The sequence below is a fragment of the Lutra lutra genome, chromosome X, assembly GCF_902655055.1.
Source record: "Lutra lutra chromosome X, mLutLut1.2, whole genome shotgun sequence".
Classification (NCBI taxonomy): domain Eukaryota; kingdom Metazoa; phylum Chordata; class Mammalia; order Carnivora; family Mustelidae; genus Lutra; species Lutra lutra.
In genome coordinates this window covers 32,261,504-32,282,970 of record NC_062296.1, presented here as the reverse complement: position 1 = coordinate 32,282,970, position 21,467 = coordinate 32,261,504, and the positions used below count along the sequence as shown (strand labels likewise).

General features: G+C 38.1%; 1 protein-coding gene across 1 annotated transcript; it reads left to right on the top strand.

Annotated features, from left to right (window-relative positions):
* The first annotated feature begins 727 nt into the window (after nt 1–727).
* On the top strand, nt 728–2,572 carry LOC125092244 (protein TFG-like). The gene has a single exon (XM_047716619.1). It carries the CDS (start codon nt 937–939, stop codon nt 2,125–2,127), a length of 1,191 nt encoding a protein of 396 aa, XP_047572575.1. The 5' UTR covers nt 728–936; the 3' UTR covers nt 2,128–2,572.
* Nucleotides 2,573–21,467: the final 18,895 nt, after the last annotated feature.

Here is a 21,467-nt window from a genome sequence, read left to right as displayed (position 1 = left end):
ATTCTTTAAGAATGAAACTTCACTCTCCTTGACATTGTGCAAGAGCCAAGAGACCACCAGCAGAGTCAAAGGCTTACCTCTTACAGAAAAGAGAAAGTAGATTTCATAGTCATCCGAGGGAGCCCATCTGTTAGAAATCCATTAGAAAGAGGAATGCTTGCTGACTGGCTTCAGGTGGTCCCTGATGAGGGAACAGAAGGCGGGCTGAGGACAAAGCAAAAGCTGACACCCTGCAACCTTCCCCCACCCCCACTCCTGGGTGGGACATGTAACATTCTTTAGGAATCTCCCAAGAATCTTAATGTTAATACCAAGACAGAGGTAAAAACCTTGGTAATGACAAGGCCTCAAGGCATCAGTATCTTTGTAGGTCCTCTTTAGCATATGAAAGTTCTATTGAAACCTTCCTTTTCCTTACTTCCCCCCAACCCTATCTACATAACCTGCCACTCCTCACAACCTTGGGGCAGCAGCTCTTTCTGCCCACCGGTCCTGTCCCTGTGCTTTAATAAACCACTATTTTGCTCCAAAGATGTCTCAAGAATTCTTTCTTGGTCATGGCTCCGGACCCCACTCCATCGAACCTTACCTATATTCCAAAGCCACATCAAAAAGGCTATGAGGCAGGATGAATGAAAAGGGATGCACAACTAGCCTCTTCTTCCCCCACCTGCCACGTACTGGGCCCGAGATCTCGCTAGGCTTGGTGCGTCCGTGCGATTGGCCAGGGCCCGCGCGAGCCTGCTAGCGAGGTGCCGCGGCACCGGCGGAGGGCACCGGAGTGGGTCGTGACCGCAGCCTCCCCACGACGCCCCAGAGCCGGGCGTCGGCCTCGCACCGGTCGGGTCAGCGGAGATCCGCGGGGAGGCGGCCGCGGCAGCCTCGGCAAGCGGTCTTTCCCTAGAATTGTATACCTGCAACATCCTGGAGTCCACCATGAATGGACAGTTGGACCTAAGCGGGAAGCTAATCATCAAAGCTCAGCTTGGGGAAGATATTCGACGAATTCCCATTCATAATGAAGATATTACTTATGATGAATTAGTGCTAATGATGCAGCGAGTTTTCAGAGGAAAACTCTTGAGTAATGATGAAGTTACAATAAAGTATAAAGATGAAGATGGAGATCTTATAACAATTTTTGATAGTTCTGACCTTTCTTTTGCAATTCAATGTAGTAGAATACTGAAACTGACATTATTTGTTAATGGCCAACCAAGACCCCTTGAATCGAGTCAAGTAAAATATCTTCGTCGAGAGCTGATAGAACTGCGAAATAAAGTGAATCGCTTGTTGGATAGCTTGGAACCACCTGGAGAACCAGGACCTTCCACCAGTATTCCTGAAAATGATACTGTGGATGGTAGGGATGAAAAGCCTACTGCTTCTGATTCTTCTGGAAAACAGTCTACTCAGGTTATGGCAGCAAGTATGTCAGCTTTTGATCCTTTAAAAAACCAAGATGAAATCAATAAAAATGTCATGTCAGCGTTTGGATTAACAGATGATCAGGTTTCAGGGCCACCCAGTGCTCCTGCAGAAGACCGTTCAGGAACACCCGACAGCATCGCTTCCTCCTCCTCTGCAGCTCACCCGCCAGGAGTTCAGCCACAGCAGCCTCCGTATACAGGAGCTCAGACACAAGCAGGTCCGATGTACCAGCAGTACCCGCAGCAGGCGGGCTACGGGGCTCAGCCCCCGCAGGCGCCGCCTCAGCCACCCCAGCAGTACGGGATTCAGTATTCAGGCTATAGTCAGCAGACCGGACCCCAACAACCTCAGCAGTTCCAGGGATATGGCCAGCAGTCAGCTTCCCAGGCACCGGCTCCTGCGTTTGCTGGCCAGCCTCAGCAGCTGCCTGCTCAACCAGCGCAGCAGTACCAGGCGAGCAGTTACCCTCCACAGACTTACACCACCCAGACTTCTCAGCCTACCAGTTACACTGTGGCCCCTGCCTCACAACCTGGAATGGCTCCAAGCCAACCCGGGGCCTATCAACCAAGACCAGGTTTTACTCCACCTCCCGGAAGTACTATGACTCCACCTCCCAGTGGGCCTAACCCTTATGCACGCACCCGCCCACCGTTTGGTCAGGGCTATACCCAACCGGGACCTGGTTATCGATAGAGAGGCTCGGCTGCGTGGATGACTGTAGCTGCTAGCTATTTGCCTCCCAAAAGACTCCAATACTACTATTTTAATTTGTACTGAAGTTCAGAAATTTAAAAAGCAGAGCATTTTTTATGATATCATTGTTGCTGTTAATTGAAAGTATAATTTGCTGGAACACAAAAAGACCAAAATGAAAAGTTTTTTTCTTCCTTTGCTTAAAAGTGTAGCAGCTGCCTAGTTATTTTGGAACACTACTCTGATGTGTGTAAAATGATTGACTTTCTAGCTTGCCTTGTCTGGAGGATATTAAAATGCTAGGTTGAAGTTTAGCCATCTTAACTTGGCTTTTTATTAACATGATGTACTAAACTAGACCCCTTTGAGAAGACAACTAGATATTATGTATAAAATGTAACATTGATAGGTTAATAAAGATAATTGAATCCAAAAAAAAAAAAAAGGGATGCACAACTAGACAAACTCCCAGTGACATTCTTTAATTTCAAAGCAAAGAAAAATATATAAAAAACTTTAAGTCAGGAAGATCAGTTAAGTTACAAAGGAAAAGAATCAGAGTAGTATCAGCCGTATCATCACAAAAGGAGAAAACTAGAGCAGTGCTTCTCAAATTTTAATGTACACAGAAATGGCCTCAAGGTCTTTTTAAAAAGCAAATTCTGATTCAGCAGATCTGGAATAGGGTTATAAAGTCTGCAACTTTATCAAACTCCCAGGTGATGACAAAGCTTCTGGTCCATAAACCACCTTAAGAGTAGCAAGGAATTAGGATGTAGGAGGAAAATATCAGAGACTATTTTGAAAAAGGAATAAAATCTGAGTTTACTAGGCCAATCAAGATATCATTCACCTGTCAGAAACAAATAAAAGCCAGTGTCGGACATTCAAGTATTTTGGACATATAATATTAGAAAGGAAAAAAAAAAGTTGTGGTAAACAATGCATGTTAGAAAAATTTAAATCTGAATGGAAATTGCAAATGTGATTGAGAATTTGTGGGGTTTTTTTAAGATTGTATTTATTTATTTGACAGAGAGAGATCACAAGTAGATGGAGAGGCAGGCAGAGAGAGAGAGAGAGAGAGGGAAGCAGGCTCCCTGCTGAGCAGAGAGCCCGATGCGGGACTCGATCCCAGGACCCTGAGATCCTGACCTGAGCCGAAGGCAGAGGCTTAACCCACTGAGCCACCCAGGTGCCCCAGTGACTGAGAATTTGAAATACAATATTAAGTCAGGGTATTGTTAAAGAAAATATATACTGTGAGAACATTAAATATGTTATTTAAATATTAAATTATTTATTATTATTATTATTAAATAGTAATGAGTAATAACCTGAGTTCTATGTCCAGTCTTGATGTAGAAATTTATGAAACCACCACTGGTAGCCCAGCAAATAGAAAAAGTGGAATAGGCTCTCTCTCTCTTCCTCTTTTCTCTGGTTCTCTCCCTCCTTTCCGTGTGTGTGTGTGTGTGTGTGTGTGTGTGTGTCACAGAAAGCTAACAAAATAAACTGAAATCACTAATTTCCAATAAAGTGCAAACCTTTCCTAGAAGAGCAGAGATATATGACTGCCAAGCTTATAACCTTGGCGGCACTATAAGAAGAGAAGCAAATTCACTACAGTTGAGGTAAGGAGACACAAGCCGATCTTAATAAATGTATATTGGCTAGCTAGATTGTGGCTTAGAGCAAGAGATAAGAATCCAGAGGAGTTGAGATCACAAAACCAATTTCCAGTTACCTCCTGCCTAGGTTTTCCATGGGGCCTTCCTTGAATGCATGGGAGAGATAAGCCGAAAGCAGAGATAAGGTTAAGAGGACTGAGAGAGACTCTAATCAAGGCAAATGCAGGTTTTGTTGAGTGCTGCATTAATGGCCCCCTGAAAGCTGGTGTCAAAGAAGCAGAATGGAAAGTTCTCCTAAGGCACAGAGAGCCAGGGTAGATTTGAAGATTAAATAGAACTCCTGATTGTCATGAAAAGATGGTAAATCAGCTTAGAAACAGCAGGTATATGCCCACATTGCAGAAAGCAGGAAGCTGGGCTTAACACAAAGAAAAATGCCCAAGAGATACTGAATATATTTTCAAAGTCTGGAGAACTGAATTTGCAACAAACCCCAGATCCAGCTCTATCACATCTTAGATGGACTCAGGCCTTATTGCCTCACCTTATTGCCTCACACAGGAAGACATGTGCCCTTTTCTCAAGGTTAATATAATATAGTTCAGTCTCTACTGCTTTTTCTGTACACATAACTAGCCATACAATCAAAATAATATGAAAAATGTACAGAAGTAGGAATACATGACCCATAATAAGGAAAGAAATCAAACATTAGTAGACAACAAATATTCACCCAGATACAGGAATTAGCAGAGAAAGATTTTTAAGTATGGTAAATACAGAGAAACATTTTTTTAAGATTTTATTTATTTATTTGACAGAGAGAGAGAGAGAGATCACAAGTAGACAGGCAGACAGGGGTGGGTGGAGCAGGCTCCCTGCTGAGCAGAGAGCCCAATGATGTGGGCCTTGATCCCAGGACCCTGAGATCATGACCTGAGCCGATGGCAGAGGCTTAACCCACTGAGCCACCCAGGCACTCCCAGAGAAAGATTTTTAAATAAGTATGATAAATAATATGGAAGAATCTAGAGAAAAAAGTGAGCTACATGTTTGAATAGAGGTGGAATGTAAGCAGAGGAATGCAAAATACATAAAATAATTAAGTGAAAATAATTTTTAAAAATGGTTTATTTATTTGAGAGAGAGAGAGTGCATGAGCCCGGTGGAGAGGCAGAGAGAAACAGAATCTCAAGCAGACTCCCCACTAACCACAAAGCCTCATGCAGGGCTTGATCCCATGACCATGAGATCATGACCTGAGCCAAAATCAAGAGTTGGACACTCAACCAGCTGAATCACCTAGGTGCCCCAAGTGGAAAGGAAAATTAACTGGAAAATTAAATTTAAAAAATTAAGTGGAAAATGCAAAAGACAGCATTGAATTTGAAAATTCATTCGGCAGTCTTAATAGCAGAACATACATGGCAGAATAAATGGTCAGGGACTTTGAAGAAAGTCAGTAGAAATTTACCCAAACTGAAACAAAGGGGAAAAAAAAAAAAAACCCTGACAGAACATCTGAAAGATGTGGGCAGTGCCAAATGGTTTAGTATGTGTAATGGGAGTTGGACAAAGGAACATGAGTAAGAATGGCACAGCAAAAATTGTTGAAGAGATGACTAAGATTTTTTTCATGATTGATAAAAGACCCCACATTTCCAACCAAGATCAGGGAATTTCAAGTAGGTTACATCATGAGAAAGTCACACCTAGGACATCATTGCCAAAGTGCTTACAAAATGTATATATAAAATTTCTATTTTGTCATCTATCTATAATCTATAGATCTGCAGTGGGCTATGTGATGCAGTACCAAGATCCTCTTTAGGTTCAGAGCTAAAGGAACTTTTCTGCAGGTTACTAAGATTACTCTTGACTGATAGCCTTTAGTTTTCAGCCCTCATCAGAAATTGCCCTTATTGGAGATGACCAACTCTTCCTAAGATCACAGTTTCTTTCCAGGAATACCTTGCCTCCAGTTATTGGTGTCAATGTGGGAATATAAAACCTTAAAATCACAGGACAGATTTGAAGGTTCATCCTAGTTTCACAGTCCCCAGTGGGAGAGGCTAAAGCATTTGTTGAGATAGCTTTATATACCAACTTTTCTGCCAAATCCTACTTTCTGCTGTTATTAATATGGAGATATGGAGAATATCCCCAATAAAATTTCATAACCCACTGAGCCACCAAGGCACCCTCCCCAATAAAATTTCATAATGGGAAACTCCAAGAGTATGTTTCTCAACAAAGCTGCCTTGCACGTGCAACAGTATGTGTATACATGCATGTAAGTTACTGACTAAATTATGAAAATCAAAAATAATAACAATGTGTTGTGGGGTTATAACACATATAGAATAATATCTAGGGTAAAAAATAACCTGAAGGACTGGAAATGGGATAAATGAAATTATACTGTTTGAAGATTTTTCATCTGGTGAAAATTTTTGTCTGGTATTTGAAAATAGATGAAGATAAACTAAAGATACACATTCTAAATTTTAGAGTAACTATTAAAAATATCTTAGAGCTAAAAAGTCACCAGGAGAAATATGATTAAATATGAAGAATATTATATCAATACTAAAGAAACGGGTCAAGAATGAACAGAAGAAAAAAAGAACATATGAGACAACACCAAGTAGTATGTTTTAACCAAACATATCAATAATTACAGCAAATACAAATGTATGAAACAATCCACTTAGCAGGCAGTGATTGTCAGACTGGAAAGAAAGGCAAGACCCAACTCTATGCTGTTTATTGAAAAAAAAGAGAGAGGCTCCTAACTCTAGGAAACTGAGGGTTGCTGGAGGGGAGATGGGTGAGGGGATGGGATAATTGGGTGATGGGCATTAAGGAGGGCAGTTGAAGTAATAAGCACAAGCTGTTGTATGCAACTGATGAATCACTGACCTCTACCTCTGAAACTAATAATACAGTATATGCTAATTAAATTGAATTTAAATTTTAAAAATTTTGAAAAGGAAAAAAATACTGATTATATAAAAAGTCACAGAAAGACTGAAAGTAAAAAGGAGGGGTGATAGAGCATGCACACACGAAGCATGAGAAAACCTGTGTGCTATCTAATATCAGATAAAGGAGAATTAATTCAAGGTATATTAATAGTGATAAATGTTGAGGTGTCAAATAATCAAGGAGCCATCACAACCACAAATGTGTAGTCACCTAACAACAGAGCTTTGGATGCAATAAAGAAAAACAGACTGAAATAAAGCGAGGAACAGAAAAATCAACAATCATACTTAGAAAGTTCTACAACCCTGTCTCAGAAATTGATAGAACAAATAGCTAAATATTCAGTAATGATATAGTTTATTTGAATAAAACCATCAACAAATATGATCCAAATGGCATTCATACAATACAACATACACCCAAGAGCTACAGAAATATATATCCCTTGTTAGTGCACATAGTGTTCAGCAATGTAGATCTTATGTTAGGCAATAAAACATGTCTCAATAAATCACAAATAATCTACATCAGAGATAATATATTCTCTGGCCACAACATAATTAAATTAAAATAACTAAGGGATGCCTGGGTGGCACAGTTGATTAAGCGTCTCCTTTTGGCTCAGGTCATGATCTCAGGGTCCTGGGATCAAGTCCCATATGAGGCTCCTGCTCAGCAGGGAGCCTGCTTCTCCCTCTCCCACTCCCCCTGCTTGTGTTCCCTCTGTATCTCCCTCTCTCTGTCAAATAAATAAAATATTTTTTTTAAAAAAGGGATGATCAAGACTATTTATGCTATTTGGAAGAAAATATTCTACCTTCTTTTTATTGTAATGCTATCTTTGAACACTTTATTTTAGATGTTTTATAATGTACATAACATAATCATTAAGCTGTTCATAAATACACAAAAATGTACATTCATTAGATGTTTAAGTTATTTTTTAATGGATTGGGATGCACAATCAAAATTGGGATATCAGTGGCCCTTGAGGAAAAGCCCAAGTCACTTAGCATAATATCCAAAACCTCTCCGTATCTTGCCTCAGCTTCTTTCTCTAGCTTTAGCTCCTACCACTTTGTTCTCCAACATCCTTATACAAAGAATACAAGTGGAACTTTTCCTTTCTGCCATCACTGCCCATGTTACATGCTGCTATTACATTTATTGACATTGCACACCTATTGCCCTTACCATATTTATGAGTTTTTGTTCACACCAGAATTTTCCATTAAACTAATAAGTTCTATGAGTTTAAGGACTCTAACTTATTATCCAAATTTTCTAACTCAACACCTGACACATAGTAGGCATTCAATATCATTGATTTAGTTATACAGACACCCATTTCCTACCTACCCCATTCTTTTGCTGAAGTTGTAGAACCTTAACTAATACCCTGTGGTCTCATGTGTTTATAAAAATGTCCCTGTGTCCCTGTGTTCTCACCTGACAACAAACCTTTCTTAAAATCTATTATTAATTCTTTTGGGGAACCTTTCTTTAATCATCATGAGATTACAAATGAGGATTAGAAAAGGCAAGGCAGGGGCGCCTGGGTGGCTCAGTGGGTTAAGCTGCTGCCTTCGGCTCAGGTCAGGATCTCAGAGTCCTGGGATCGAGCCCCACATCAGGCTCTCTGCTCAGCAGGGAGCCTGCTTCCTCCTCTCTCTCTGCCTGCCTCTCTGCCTGCTTGTGCTCTCTCTGTCACATAAATAAATAAATTCTTTAAAAAAAAAAAAAGAAAAGGCAAGGCAATATTTTGTGTTTCGTCACACAGTGACTCTAGAAATATATCTCGTCCTTTCCTTACATTTTCTAATCATTACCCATTCTCTCTTTAGATTATGGGTTTATGAAGCAAGCACACAGATTATTTTATATTCATTAAAGAAAGGAATATTACAGTTTATAATATGTTTTAAAATCTCATTAAGACAAGATTATCAGAAAGTTGAATGAAAGAATGAATTATTTTGATTCTACTAGAATTCATTTTGGTTTTCCTTCTATTGATATGAATTATTGACTCTTTTTTTACCTATTTTATCTTAATTTCTTTGACATTATAAATGAATGGAGAAAAACACACATTTGCTGAAATTTTTAAGTACACAGAGTAAAATTTGAAATTCCTTCTTTATTACAGCCCCCTATCTTACTCTCCTTCCTATATGTAAACTTAGGTCTTGTTACTTCCTTTAATAGCCCCAGCAAGATTATGTAGTTTCCCCTCTTTGTTTCTCAGTGATTGATGAATGGATTAATTGATTCAACAGTTATCTATTGAATACCTAATTGGTGCCACACACTACGCTGGAGACATAGGATGAATAAGAAAAATTATGATCTTCATGATGCTCGGAGCGGAGTGGGAGGACCGTGAATGAATGTACAGTTAATCAGTAATTTCAGGCTACATTGATGCTCAGATGAAAATAAACAAGGGGATGAAATATTGACTAGAGGAAGCCACTCTGGATTTGGTGTGTTAGTCTTGTTCCTCTGAGAAGCAGACACCAAGTTGAGAAGTACAAGAAGTTTATTGGTTATTGGAAAATGCCTGTGAGAGAAAATGTAGGTTGAGGCAGAGGAGGCTGAGAGACCCCTGATAGTAAGGACAGAGAAGATGGTAGGTTGGACTAGGCTGGGAACAGTGGTATGGCAGGTGGATTTAAGATCTATCTTTTCGGGGCGCCTGGGTGGCTCAGTGGGTTAAGCCGCTGCCTTCGGCTCAGGTCATGATCCCAGGTCCTGGGTTCGAGCCCCGCATCAGGCTTTCTGCTCAGCAGGGAGCCTGCCTCCTCCTCTCTCTCTGCCTGCCTCTCTGCCTACTTGTGATTTCTCTCTGTCAAATAAATAAATAAAATCTTTAAAAAAAAAAAGATCTATCTTTTCATATTTATATTTACTAGACTATACATATAATGCTCTGATTTTTTCCAATAAAAATATACATATGACAGATCATTCCATGTCAGTTATATAAATCTGTTGCTTTCTTTTTCTAAAAAAAGATTTATTGGGGCATTTGGGTGGCTCAGTGAGTTAAGCATCTGCCTTTGGCTCAGGTCATGATCCCAAAGTCCTGGGATCAAGCCCCACATTGAGCTTCCTGCTCAGCAGGGAGTCTGCCTCTCCCTCTGCCTGCCTCTCCCTCTGCCTGCTGCTCTCCCTGCTTGTGCTCTCTCTCCCTCTCCCTCTCTCTGGCAAATAAATAAAAATCTTTAATAATTTGTTTTAGATAAATAAAAGATTTATTTATTTATTTATCTGGGCGGGGAGTGCATGAGAGTGGGGGTAGGTGGGGGAGAGGGGCAGAGGGAGAGAGAAACCCAAGCAGACTCCACACTGAGCATGGACACTGCCACAGGGCTCAATCTCATGACCCTGAGATCACGACCTTAGAGCTGAAACCAAAAGTCTGATATTCAACCAACTGCACTACCTAGGAACTCCTGTTGCTTTCTTGTTTAACCAGCATGTAATATTCTAAACCAGATTTGATTTACCTATTTTCCTTTACTGAACATATAGGTAAATACTTTTTTTTCCTCTTCCTCAGTGCTACAGTGAATATTCTTATAAGTGCCTCACTGTGAAGAGTGGAAATATTATTTAGAAGAGACTTAAAGTGGAATTGCTGTGCATACTTTAAAACTGAATAGGCATTGGCCAATATTCTGCTAAAAGACGGTACTAACATATTCTCTAATTAGAAGTGTATGAAATGGAACTTTGCCTCACATTTTGCTAATATTGGATATTATCAACCTTCAGTGTTTTTCAAACTGAGGGGGAAACAATTGTTTTTAGATGGGTGGTATCAAGAAAAAGAGAAGTCAGTTTTGTTGCATTTAAGGATCATCACAGCATCTGTTCATCCTTTCTATTGGCCAGATTAGGTATACCACATATTAGTGTATTCATTCCCTAGAACTGTCATAAAACATTGCCACAAACTTGGTAGCTTACAACTGAAATTAATTATCTCACAGTTCTGGAAACCAGAAATCTAAAATCATGACACTGCCAGAGCCATACACCCTCTGGCTCTGAGGGAGAATCTGTTTCATGTCCCCTCTTGCATCATAGGACTGTCAGAATTGCTTGATATTTCTTGGCTTGTTGGTTGCATAACCTTAATTTCAGATTATTTATTCATACTGCTTTTTTCTCTGTGTGTGTCAAAAGTCCCTCTACCTCTCTCTTACAAGGACAAATGTGACTGCATTTAGAGCCCACCCCAATAATCCAGGATATATGCAAGTTACTTAAGTTAATCAGATATTTTCCCATATAAGGTAATATTTAAAGGTTTTGGGGATTAGGATATTGGCATATCTTTTGGAAGGCATATAGTTCCACTCACTGAAATTAATGAACTCACATTTCTTCTCCTACAAGGATCACTACATGAAAGCCTGTGGTAAAGGGAGTAGAATTCAGGATTCAACAGATTCCCTGATTACCAATAAAGTCTGACTACTGACTTTGGTCATTTCTATTTTCTTTTATATGAATTATCTGTTTAAAGCCTCTGCCCCTTATTCTCCTAAGATGTTAGTCTGCTTTTTTCTTTTATTATTGGTAATATGTATAAATTTTTTATATTGCTTGTTTTTTGAGTTGTGAGTTCTTTATATAATTTGGATATTATCCCTTTATCAGATATGTGATTTGCAAATATTTTCTTCCTTTCAATTGTGTGGATGGTTTTCCTTGTGAAGAAGTTTTTTGTTTTGCCAAGACTGATGTCAAAGAGGTTACCCACTACATTTTCTTTTTTCTAGTTTTATCGTTTTAGATCTTATGTTTTAGTCTTTAATCCATTTTGACTTGACTTTTATGAATGGTGTAAGATAAGGACCCAGTTTCATTCTTTTGCATATGGCTACCCAATTTTCCCAACAACAATTATTAAAAAGACTATACTTTTCCCACTATATATTATTGGCTCCATTGCCATAAATTAATTGACCATACATGCATGGGTTTATTTCTGGGCTTTCTATTCTATTCCATTGATCTCTGCATCTGTTTTTTTGCAAATACAATACTGTTTTGATTACTGTAGGCTTATAATACAATTTGAAATCAAGAAACATGATGCCTCTAGCTATGTTCTTCTTTCTCAAGATACTTTGGCTATTTGGGGTGTTTTGTGGCTCCATACAAATTTTAGGATTTCTTGTTCTATTTCTGTGAAAATTGCCATTGGCATTTTGATAGGCATTGCACTGAATCTGTATACTGCTTTGAGTAGTTGGACATTTTGGCATTATTAATTCCTCCAATCCATGAGCATGAAATAACTTTCTAATTTTTGTGACCTCTTCAATTTCTTTCATCCATTTCAATATTTCAATAGCTCAATCTCATCAATAGTTTTAGCATAAGATCTTTCACCTTCTTGATTAAGTTTATTCCTAGGTATTTTATTATTTTGATGCAATTATAAATGGGATTGTTTTCTTAATTTCTTTTTCTGATAGCTCATTATTAGTGTATAAAATTCAGCTGACTTTTGTATATTGATTTTGTATCCTGTGATTCAACTGAATTTGTCTATTTCATTTAGCCATATTTTAGTAGAGTCTTTAACGTTTCCTATGCATAGTATTATGTCATCTACAAATAGAGATATTTACTTCTTCCATTTTGACTTGAATGTCTTTTATTTCTTTTTTCTTACCAAATTTCTCTGGCTAGGACTGTCAGCACTATAGAAATGAAAGTAATGAGAGTGGGCATACTTGCCTTGTTCCTGATCTTAGAAGAAAAGCTTTCAGCTTTTTACCATTGAGTATGATGTTAGCTGTAGGTTTGTCATATACAGACTTTATTATGTTGAGTTACATTCCTTCTATATCCACTTTGTTGACAGTTTTTATCATGATTGGATGTTGAATTTTGTCAAATACTTTTTCTGCATCTATTAAGACAGTCATATGATTTTTATCCTTCATTTTGTTAATGTGGTGTATCATATTAGAGATGTTGAACCATCTTGCATTTCTGGAATAAATCCTAGTTAATTATGGTGAATGGTCTTTTTAATATATTGTTGAATTCATTCTGTTAATATTTTTGTAGAGGATGTTTGCATCTATGCTCTTCAGGCATATTGGCCTGTAGTTTCCTTCTTGTAGTGTCCTTGTCTGGGTTTTAATATCAGGGTAATTCTGGCCTCATAAGGTGAATTTAGTGTTCCTTTATGCTTCATTAAGAATTCAATCATTAAACTCTTTTAAAGAAGCATTAAAATCTTCACATTATTTATCAGTAAACTGGAACTTAGAGCAATTTAATAACTTGCCTAAGGTCAAACTCAGTCCTGGGTCTATTATAGACTCTATTCTGTTCCATTGAATATTTTCATTTTAAATAGTCCATCCCTCAAAATATTAGTTTCCAATAATTAAATTTTAGAAAAAAAGGGAATTCTCTTAAATAATAAAATAGACCTTTCAAAGCATTTATTCCAGTGGTAAAAGAAAACAGTAAGCTATATTTTAACACAGATATAATGGGACAATAAGTATAGGGATGGAAACAGGATTTTGGGTATGAGGCTTGAGGGAGCTAATGGATAATACCCTGGTAAGCATATAAGAAGCTGAACATCAGACTTGTAATATTGATTGCATCTTTCTAATTAGGGTCACTTATAGCCCTATAAATATACTATTAGGCATGCTTTCATCTAGATGAAAAAATAAAACAGCAGGGGTGCCTGGGTAGCTCAGTGGGTTAAAGCCTCTGCCTTCAGCTCAGGTCATGATCCCAGGGTCCTGGGATCGAGCCCCACATCGGGCTCTCTGCTCAGTGGGGAGCCTGCTTCCTCCTCTCTCTCTCTGCCTACTTGTGATCTCTGTCTGTCAAATAAATAAATAAAATCTTAAAAAAAATAAAACAGCAAAAATTATTTTCTACATAGAAAGTATAAAATACGAAACACCTGCACAAACAGACATAAACATTTAAGCACACATTTAAACAAAGAAAATTAGTTTCTTTTCAGATCGTGTGTTTGAATGAAAATGACTTCTCAGGTCTGATCATATGAATATATTATGATACATCAAGCAATAGTCAGGTAAACAAAAGCACATAATTCATGATAATGATAATGGTCATTTCAATCTGATTTTAGTTAGGAGGGGGATGGCTTTGTTTTTGTCAGCTTTCTTATTTTTGGTGGGGGAACTGACAATAGAAATTGATATTACAATGGATATTTGAATGTCAGAGTCCACAGCCATTTTGTATGATATAAGCAACACAGTATGCAGACCATCTGGGCTTACTACCATTATCCTGCAAACCGGCTAGGCATGAGTGATCCTCTGAAGCCTAATTCCAGTACACCCTGGTTTGCCTGTTTCAAATCATTTCATTTGCCAGTATTTTGGAGCAGGTGCAAAGCCATTCTGGAGTTTCCTGCTGAGGTTTATGCAAATGACTGGCTTAACTGGACTGTGGGCTCAGATTTCCTACTGCCTAAGTACTGAGACTGGACATGATTTGGCTTATATTTCCCTCTCAACTTAATTCATTCTCTTTCTATAGTTTCCTTCAGATCTTTTGTCTAAATTATACCTTGTTATTATCTTTTTTTAAAAAAAGATTTTTATTTATTTATTTTGACAGAGAGATAGAGAGATATCACAAGTAGGCAGAGAGGCAGGCAGAGGGAGAGAGAGAAGCAGGTCCTCTGCTGAGCAGGGAGCCTGATGCGGGGCTCGACCCCAGCACCCTGAGATCATGACCTGAGCCGAGGCACCTGCTTAACCAACTGAACCACACCCAGGCACCCCCCTTGTTATTATCTAATACAGTGTTTCTCAAATGAAAAAATGAGAGTATGATCATAGTTAATAGTGAATTATCAATTAAAGGAATCTATAGACTAATGAATGCCTAAGGAGTCATAGTAGTGTGAAATAATTTTTGATCCAAGAGTCATTTTGATGACTCTAGATAGGTCATTCTACTTCTCTGGACTCTTCTGCCTTCCTTATGGTCTTGCATAAGAATCAGCTGAGTTACTATGTGAGAATGCATTAAAAATATATATATAGGGGTACCTGGGTGGCTCAGTGGGTTAAGCCTCTGCCTTCAGCTCAGGTCATGATCCCAGGGTCCTGGGATCAAGCCTCGAATCGGGCTTTCTTCTCCACAGGGAGCCTGCTTCCCCCTCTCTCTCTGCCTGCCTCTCTGCCTACTTGTGATTTCTCTCTGTCAAATTAAAAAAAAATCTTAAAAAATATATATTATATATATATATATATACATATATGTATATATATATATACTGCTATATCAGGTAAGCATGAGAGAGAAGGTGAGCAAGATCATTAGTGAGGAGCTTTAAGAAGGGCAAGATAAAGAGGCCCCCACCTTGAGTTTCCTATTCCTAACTCAGTTAACTTGTTTGTATGATAAAATAAAGGATATGACGGTGGTATTTGGCAGACAGTGACTTACCCACAGTTACTTGGTTACTTACCCACAGTCTTTCCCCTCCACATCCTAGGCAAAAGCAGCTAGTGTAAAGACTCTGAAGAAGAATAGTGATTACCAGCATAGATGGGTGAAGGAGTAGATGAGGACAGAAGAATAGGGACTGGCCATACTATATAAGGTTTTTGGCTGTGGTATAGCATAGCACACACTCTAGGTTGCCGACGCAAAATCCACCCTCACCTCCTTCCTTTATCGTTGATAGGGCTCTGCTTTTTATACTCAGACGAAATGACCTCGCTTCTTCCCTAGCCCCAGGGATTGAAGTCTTATTAGTCTAAGACAGTCATAGTCATTCGTGATCTGTCATTCTGTGAATGGGCAAGTGATCCAACACTAGATGATGTGATATAAGGCAATGTCTCCAGAAAAACTTCTCAAGTGATTTTCTTCTATGATATGAAAAGACACTTACTGAGTAGAAACTCCCTGCCTTTGGACAGTATCTCGTGAGCTTCACCCATCCTGTAAATTTAGAAACAAGAAAATTGCAGAGAAGCTAATATAGAGCACCAAAGTTGATAAGCTACTGAATTAACTAAACGTAGAATCACTCTATTTTGATTCATCTTGTTTTATGGTATAATAACATTTCTATATTGTTTCATCATTCTGTTAAATGGGCCTAGACAAAATGCCATGCCATATCCTTACATTCTTAAGTGAGAAATTATTGTAGAAAGGGGAGTTGCTACAGGCCCACATTATATACATTACCTCTAAATGGGAATAATTCCAATATTAGATTATAAATCAAATTGTGTCGATTTTTTGCCAAAGGCATTTCACTAGTGCTTCATTGTTCTCGATATAAAAGTCCTTGCTAAGTATTTTATGAGCTGGCCCCTTCCTAACACATCAGTTTCATCTTCTTTCACAGCCTGCACTGTTGCTGTAGTAAAATTCATTCAGTTACTGTAAATCTCATGGAAATTATATTGCCTAGGGAAATTTATATTGCATGGAATACTCTTTCCCTCCATCTATGACTAGATGATAATTATGCATTCTTCACATATTAGCTGAAACACTCCTTTCAAGAATCCTTTCCATATCACTTAAACAAGGCTACTTGCCCTTACAGTATGCTCTGGTAGCAACTTTACTTACTTTATAATAGTAAAACCTATTTTATTTTTTTAAAGATTTTTATTTATTTATTTGACAGACAGAGATCACAAGTAGGCAGAGAGGCAGGCAGAGAGAGAGAGGAGGAAGCAGGCTCCCCGCTGAGCAGAGAGCCCGATGTGGGGCTTGATCCCAGGACTCTGGGATCATGACCCGAGCCGAAGGCAGAGGCTTTAACCCACTGAGCCACCCAGGCGCCCCAGTAAAACCTATTTTAATGTAATTGCTTGTCTGATTGTCTATCTTCCCAACTAGGCTATATGCTCCATTAGGGCAGCAACAATGTTGGTCATGCTCACCATTCTATATTCTTCACAGTTTCTAGAGCATAAAGAAATGCTCAAGAAACATATTTGAGTAATTAAAAAATAAAATATCTACAAATATAGTGATCTGCTCCAGCAATGAGAAAGGTTGACAGATAAGGGTAACAAGAGTATCATCTCCTTTGAGAAAAGCAGTGCTTGCACATTATGGAAATAAATCTGAGAAGAACATAGAATTAGTGAGGAATTGTTAGAACTAATAAAGGAATGAAACAAAGGTTGCCAATTTTCAGAGGATCCTACAAAATATATAACATTTTTATACCAGAAATAAGCAAGTAGATAATACAACTTAAATAAAATATTATTACAATAATAATAAAAACCATATTTAGGAATTAAAAATATTTTGAAAAAAAAAAACTTCTGACAAAAGCTTCAAAACAGTAATAAAGGACACAGAAAATGATCCAAATTTTAAAAAGGAGGTAATCCACGGTCTTGGATGGGATAGGTTGATATTATAAGGATCACAATATCTATAAATTAATCTAAAATTGAAGGAAATACCCTTCACAATCTCAGCTGGAGTTTGGTTTTTTGAGGAACATGACAAACTTAAGACAAAATTTATATGAAGGATAAAGATTTTCATGTCAATCTTTTTAAAATTAAAGCTAATGAAGGAAGACATGCCCCAAATCTAGGTGGTATTGACCAAAGGGAGAAAAGACACAAGTGGAGAAGAATTGAACACTCTGAGGCGGACTAAAGTGATATGATGTGAAGTGATTTGTGTGCGTGTGTGGGAGGGGTGCGTTTCTGCACAAACTTAAAGGAAACACTGAATCAGTGGAAAAAAGATACATATTTTTTAAAGATTTTATGTATTTATTTGACAGAGATCACAAGTAGGCAGAGAGGCAGGCAGAGAGAGAGGAGGAAGTGGGCCCCCTGCTGAGCAGAGAGCCCGATGGGGGGCTCGATCCCAGGACCCTGGGATCATGACCTGAGCCAAAGGCAGAGGCTTTAACCCACTGAGCCACCCAGGCGCCCCTAGACATATTTTTGATAAAAACTGGCTCATTAAACTATATGAAACTAAATTTCCATTTAACATGTAATATAAAGGTGCATCTAATAAAGATCTAAATATCAAAGTTAACTGTATACTTAACATAAAAATATCTTAAATAATATCTTTGTGACCTAGTAGCAGGGAAGGTCTTCTTAAATACAAACTCAAAAACTCAAGGCAAAAAATTTGATAAAATTGATTGATTCAAAATTAAGAATTTTAGATAGACAGTACATACAGAATTAAAAGATAGTTGAACACATTCACATAAAACAAATACTTCAATCAGTAGTTGGTTACAAGCAACTGTAGAATTATGAGTGATAATAAAAAAAGAATAAATATATACAAATAACTTGAAAAAGGCTTTGACTGGACTGATAATGAATATTTACCATAAACTGAGAAGTATAATTAACTCATCCTCTGTACTTTTGTCAGGACGAAAAGAGGAAGAGAGAGAGAGAGAAATGTTTCAGTATCAAAATAGTTTTTCCTTTAAAATTACACTCATTGAGAAATTAGTCTTCGCAGTATTTAATTCATTTTGAGATATAAATTAATAAATGATAATTTTAATTTCTAATGTCTTTCTGAAAAGGATATGGTATGAAAAAATTGTGAGGCACAGGGCTAGGAATTATAGTCAGGAGTATTACCCCTGCTCCCCACTGGTGTGACCTTTGCTTTATAACCTCCCTTCCCTAGGTCTGTTTTATCACATCAAACATAAAGAGTTTGTGCTAAAGTGGTAGTATCTTCACCCAAACCTCTCCCACCACCTTGGCCAAAATGAATCCTCACACCAAGGATAAGCAGAGGCAGTGGGGTATGGGCACCATTACATGAGATGATCCAAGGTTGAACAACATCTAACCCTCCACAACTCTCTGAAATGTGTCATTTTATCTTCCGTGTTATTGGTGTGCTATACAGCAGTTCATGGTGGTGGAAGGAATCTAGGAAAATCTTCAAATGAAACCAAAGCTTATTGTACAGTCCAGTCATGAAGCTTAAAGATTTGACTGACAGTATATTTAAAGATCAGCAAAATGCCTAAGGCACACTCAGTCACTAGGACCTGTGAAACTGCCGCTGCTTTTGTCCTCTCTTTTACTTGGCTCAAGTGTGTGTGCAGGCAAGGACAGATTTGCTGTCAACCTCCATAAATTTTACTATTTCAATTAAATGTGAGAATGTGTTGTATAGGATATCTAAGGTTATAACTTTCTCTATTCATCACATTCATTACACTGTAATAGCGTACATAATTACACAATAGTTCATTAATGATTTTGCAGACTTCTGTCTCTTTTGAACCAAATTAAGCAGTTTATTCCAGAGACACAAAGAATTCTATGAATCACTTTTCAGAAATGCAAAGAAGATCCTGAGGTTGACTGTGATAACTTGGTCCAAAAGAAGTAAGCGAAGTTGAATGGAAGAAAGCTTATTTGTTTTTGGGGTTTTGTTTTTTGTTTTTCACATTGAAAACAGTTCCAGGGGGCGCCTGGGTGGCTCAGTGGGTTAAGCCGCTGCCTTCGGCTCAGGTCATGATCTCAGGGTCCTGGGATCGAGTCCCGCATCGGGCTCTCTGCTCAGCAGGGAGCCTGCTTCCCTCTCTCTCTCTCTCTGCCTGCCTCTCCGTCTACTTGTGATCTCTCTCTGTCAAATAAATAAATAAAATCTTTAAGAAAACAGTTCCAGGGGCACCTGGGTGGCTCAGTGGGTTAAGCTTCTGACTTCTGCTCAGGTCATGATCTCAGGGTCCTGGGATCCAGCCCTGCATCAGGCTCTCTGCTCAGCAAGGAGCCTGCTTCTCCCTCTCTCTCTGCCTGCCACTCTGCCTACTTGTGATCTCTGTCAAAGAAATAAAATCTTTTTTAAAAAATTTAAAAAAAGAAAGAAAGAAAACAGTTCCAAAGAACTCCTACACGATGTCTGGTTCTTATTCAGACTTCATAGGTAATGTAATTTAGTTTGGATAATGGCACTCACCGAGAGTAACTCCATGTTGGCTCTATTAGTGAATTTCCTATGCAGCGTGAAATAAATCACATTGTCGGTTCTCATCCTGATTCCTTCTCCAAATCACAAAACAAACAGCAATATCTAAGGAGAGTTTTACAGCAATTTGGTATTAGGTGATATTAGGGCAGGAGAGAAATAAAGACTTTTAGAGTATTAAAAATAAGCTCTACTCCTAGAATGACAACAGTTATTGTATGGTACACGTGATAAATTTATCAATTGTTTTTTACTTGTCACAGAAGGTGCAGGCATACCTCAGAATTGGCGTAGGTTCAATTCCAGACCATTGCAATAAACAAGTATTGCAAGAAAGTGGGTCAAATGACTTTTTTTCTCCTAGTGCATATAAAGTTATGTTTACACTATGCCGTAATCTATTAAGTGTGCAATAGCGTTATGTCTAAAAGACAATGCACGTTATCTTAATTAAAAGAAAAAAAACCTTATTGCTAAAAAATGCCAACCATCATCTGAGCTTTCAGTGAGTTATAATCACTGATCACAGATCACTATAACAAATATAATACTAATGAAAAAGTTTGAAATATTATGAGAACTACCAAAATGTGACAGACACACAAAGTGAGCAAATGCTGTTAGGAAAATGATGCTGATAGGCTTGTTTGAGACTGGATTGCCACAAACCTTCAATTTTTAAAAAACACAATTTATCCGCTAAATGCAAAATGAGGTGTGCCTGCATTTATGAAATAGAAGCAGCCAATCACCAGAGAAAATGGGACATATTGTTTCTAAAGAAACAGCCAGACTTCTTAGTCATAATTTGCCCAGAAGCCAGTATTTTCTTTTCCTTTCTTAAAAAGATTTATTTATTTGGGAGAGAGAGAATGTAAGTGGGAGGAGAGACAGAAGGAGAATTTTAACCAGACTCCCTGCTGAGCAGGGGAACCTGTTGCAGGGCTCCATCAGGACCCATGAGATCATGACCTGAGCAGAAATCACCCGTTAGACACTTAACCAACTGAGCCAACCAGATGCCCCAGAAGCTATAATTTTCTATTAAAAAAAAAGTGGTGAGAAAATTGTCAGAGAAAAAAATATTTATATAAGATAAAATTGTTATTTATAATACTTTGTGCTCTGATGAGAAAAGGAGATCTTAAGGAAGTTACTTATGTTGCTAAGCAGAATGATGAGTGTGAAAATGTTAAGATGAGAGAAGCTGAGCAAAATCTAAATGGATATGCATAACAAGAAGAAAACAAAATTTGGGGAGAAAAGAAACTTCGAGAAGGGTATTTAATGAACAAAACAGGGGTGCCAAATATGACTATGGGCTCAGAGTTTCAGCAAAAACTTAAAAGTTAAGAGAACAACAAAATAGGGGTTAAGTTAGCCTCACATGCTTAAATTAGGTAAGATGGTACACCCAAGCATCCTAAGATATTGTGAAATGGTTATATCTTTAAAATTGGCCTGCCAACAGAAAGCACCCATTGTCAAGTTATATAAAAGAGAACAAAAAACTGACTTTTGAAAAAGACTAAAGGCACATAAGTTTTGGCTTAATAAGCCTGTGGTGCAGAGTAGAGAGACATTGGGAAAGTGTACAGAGATTCATCTCCACCAATGATGGGGCAAAGGTATACATTCACCATGAAAAATTATGGGTCTTCTGGGAGTAAACAAAACTGGGTCATCTTGAAGTGGGTTCTTCTCAAGAGAACTGCC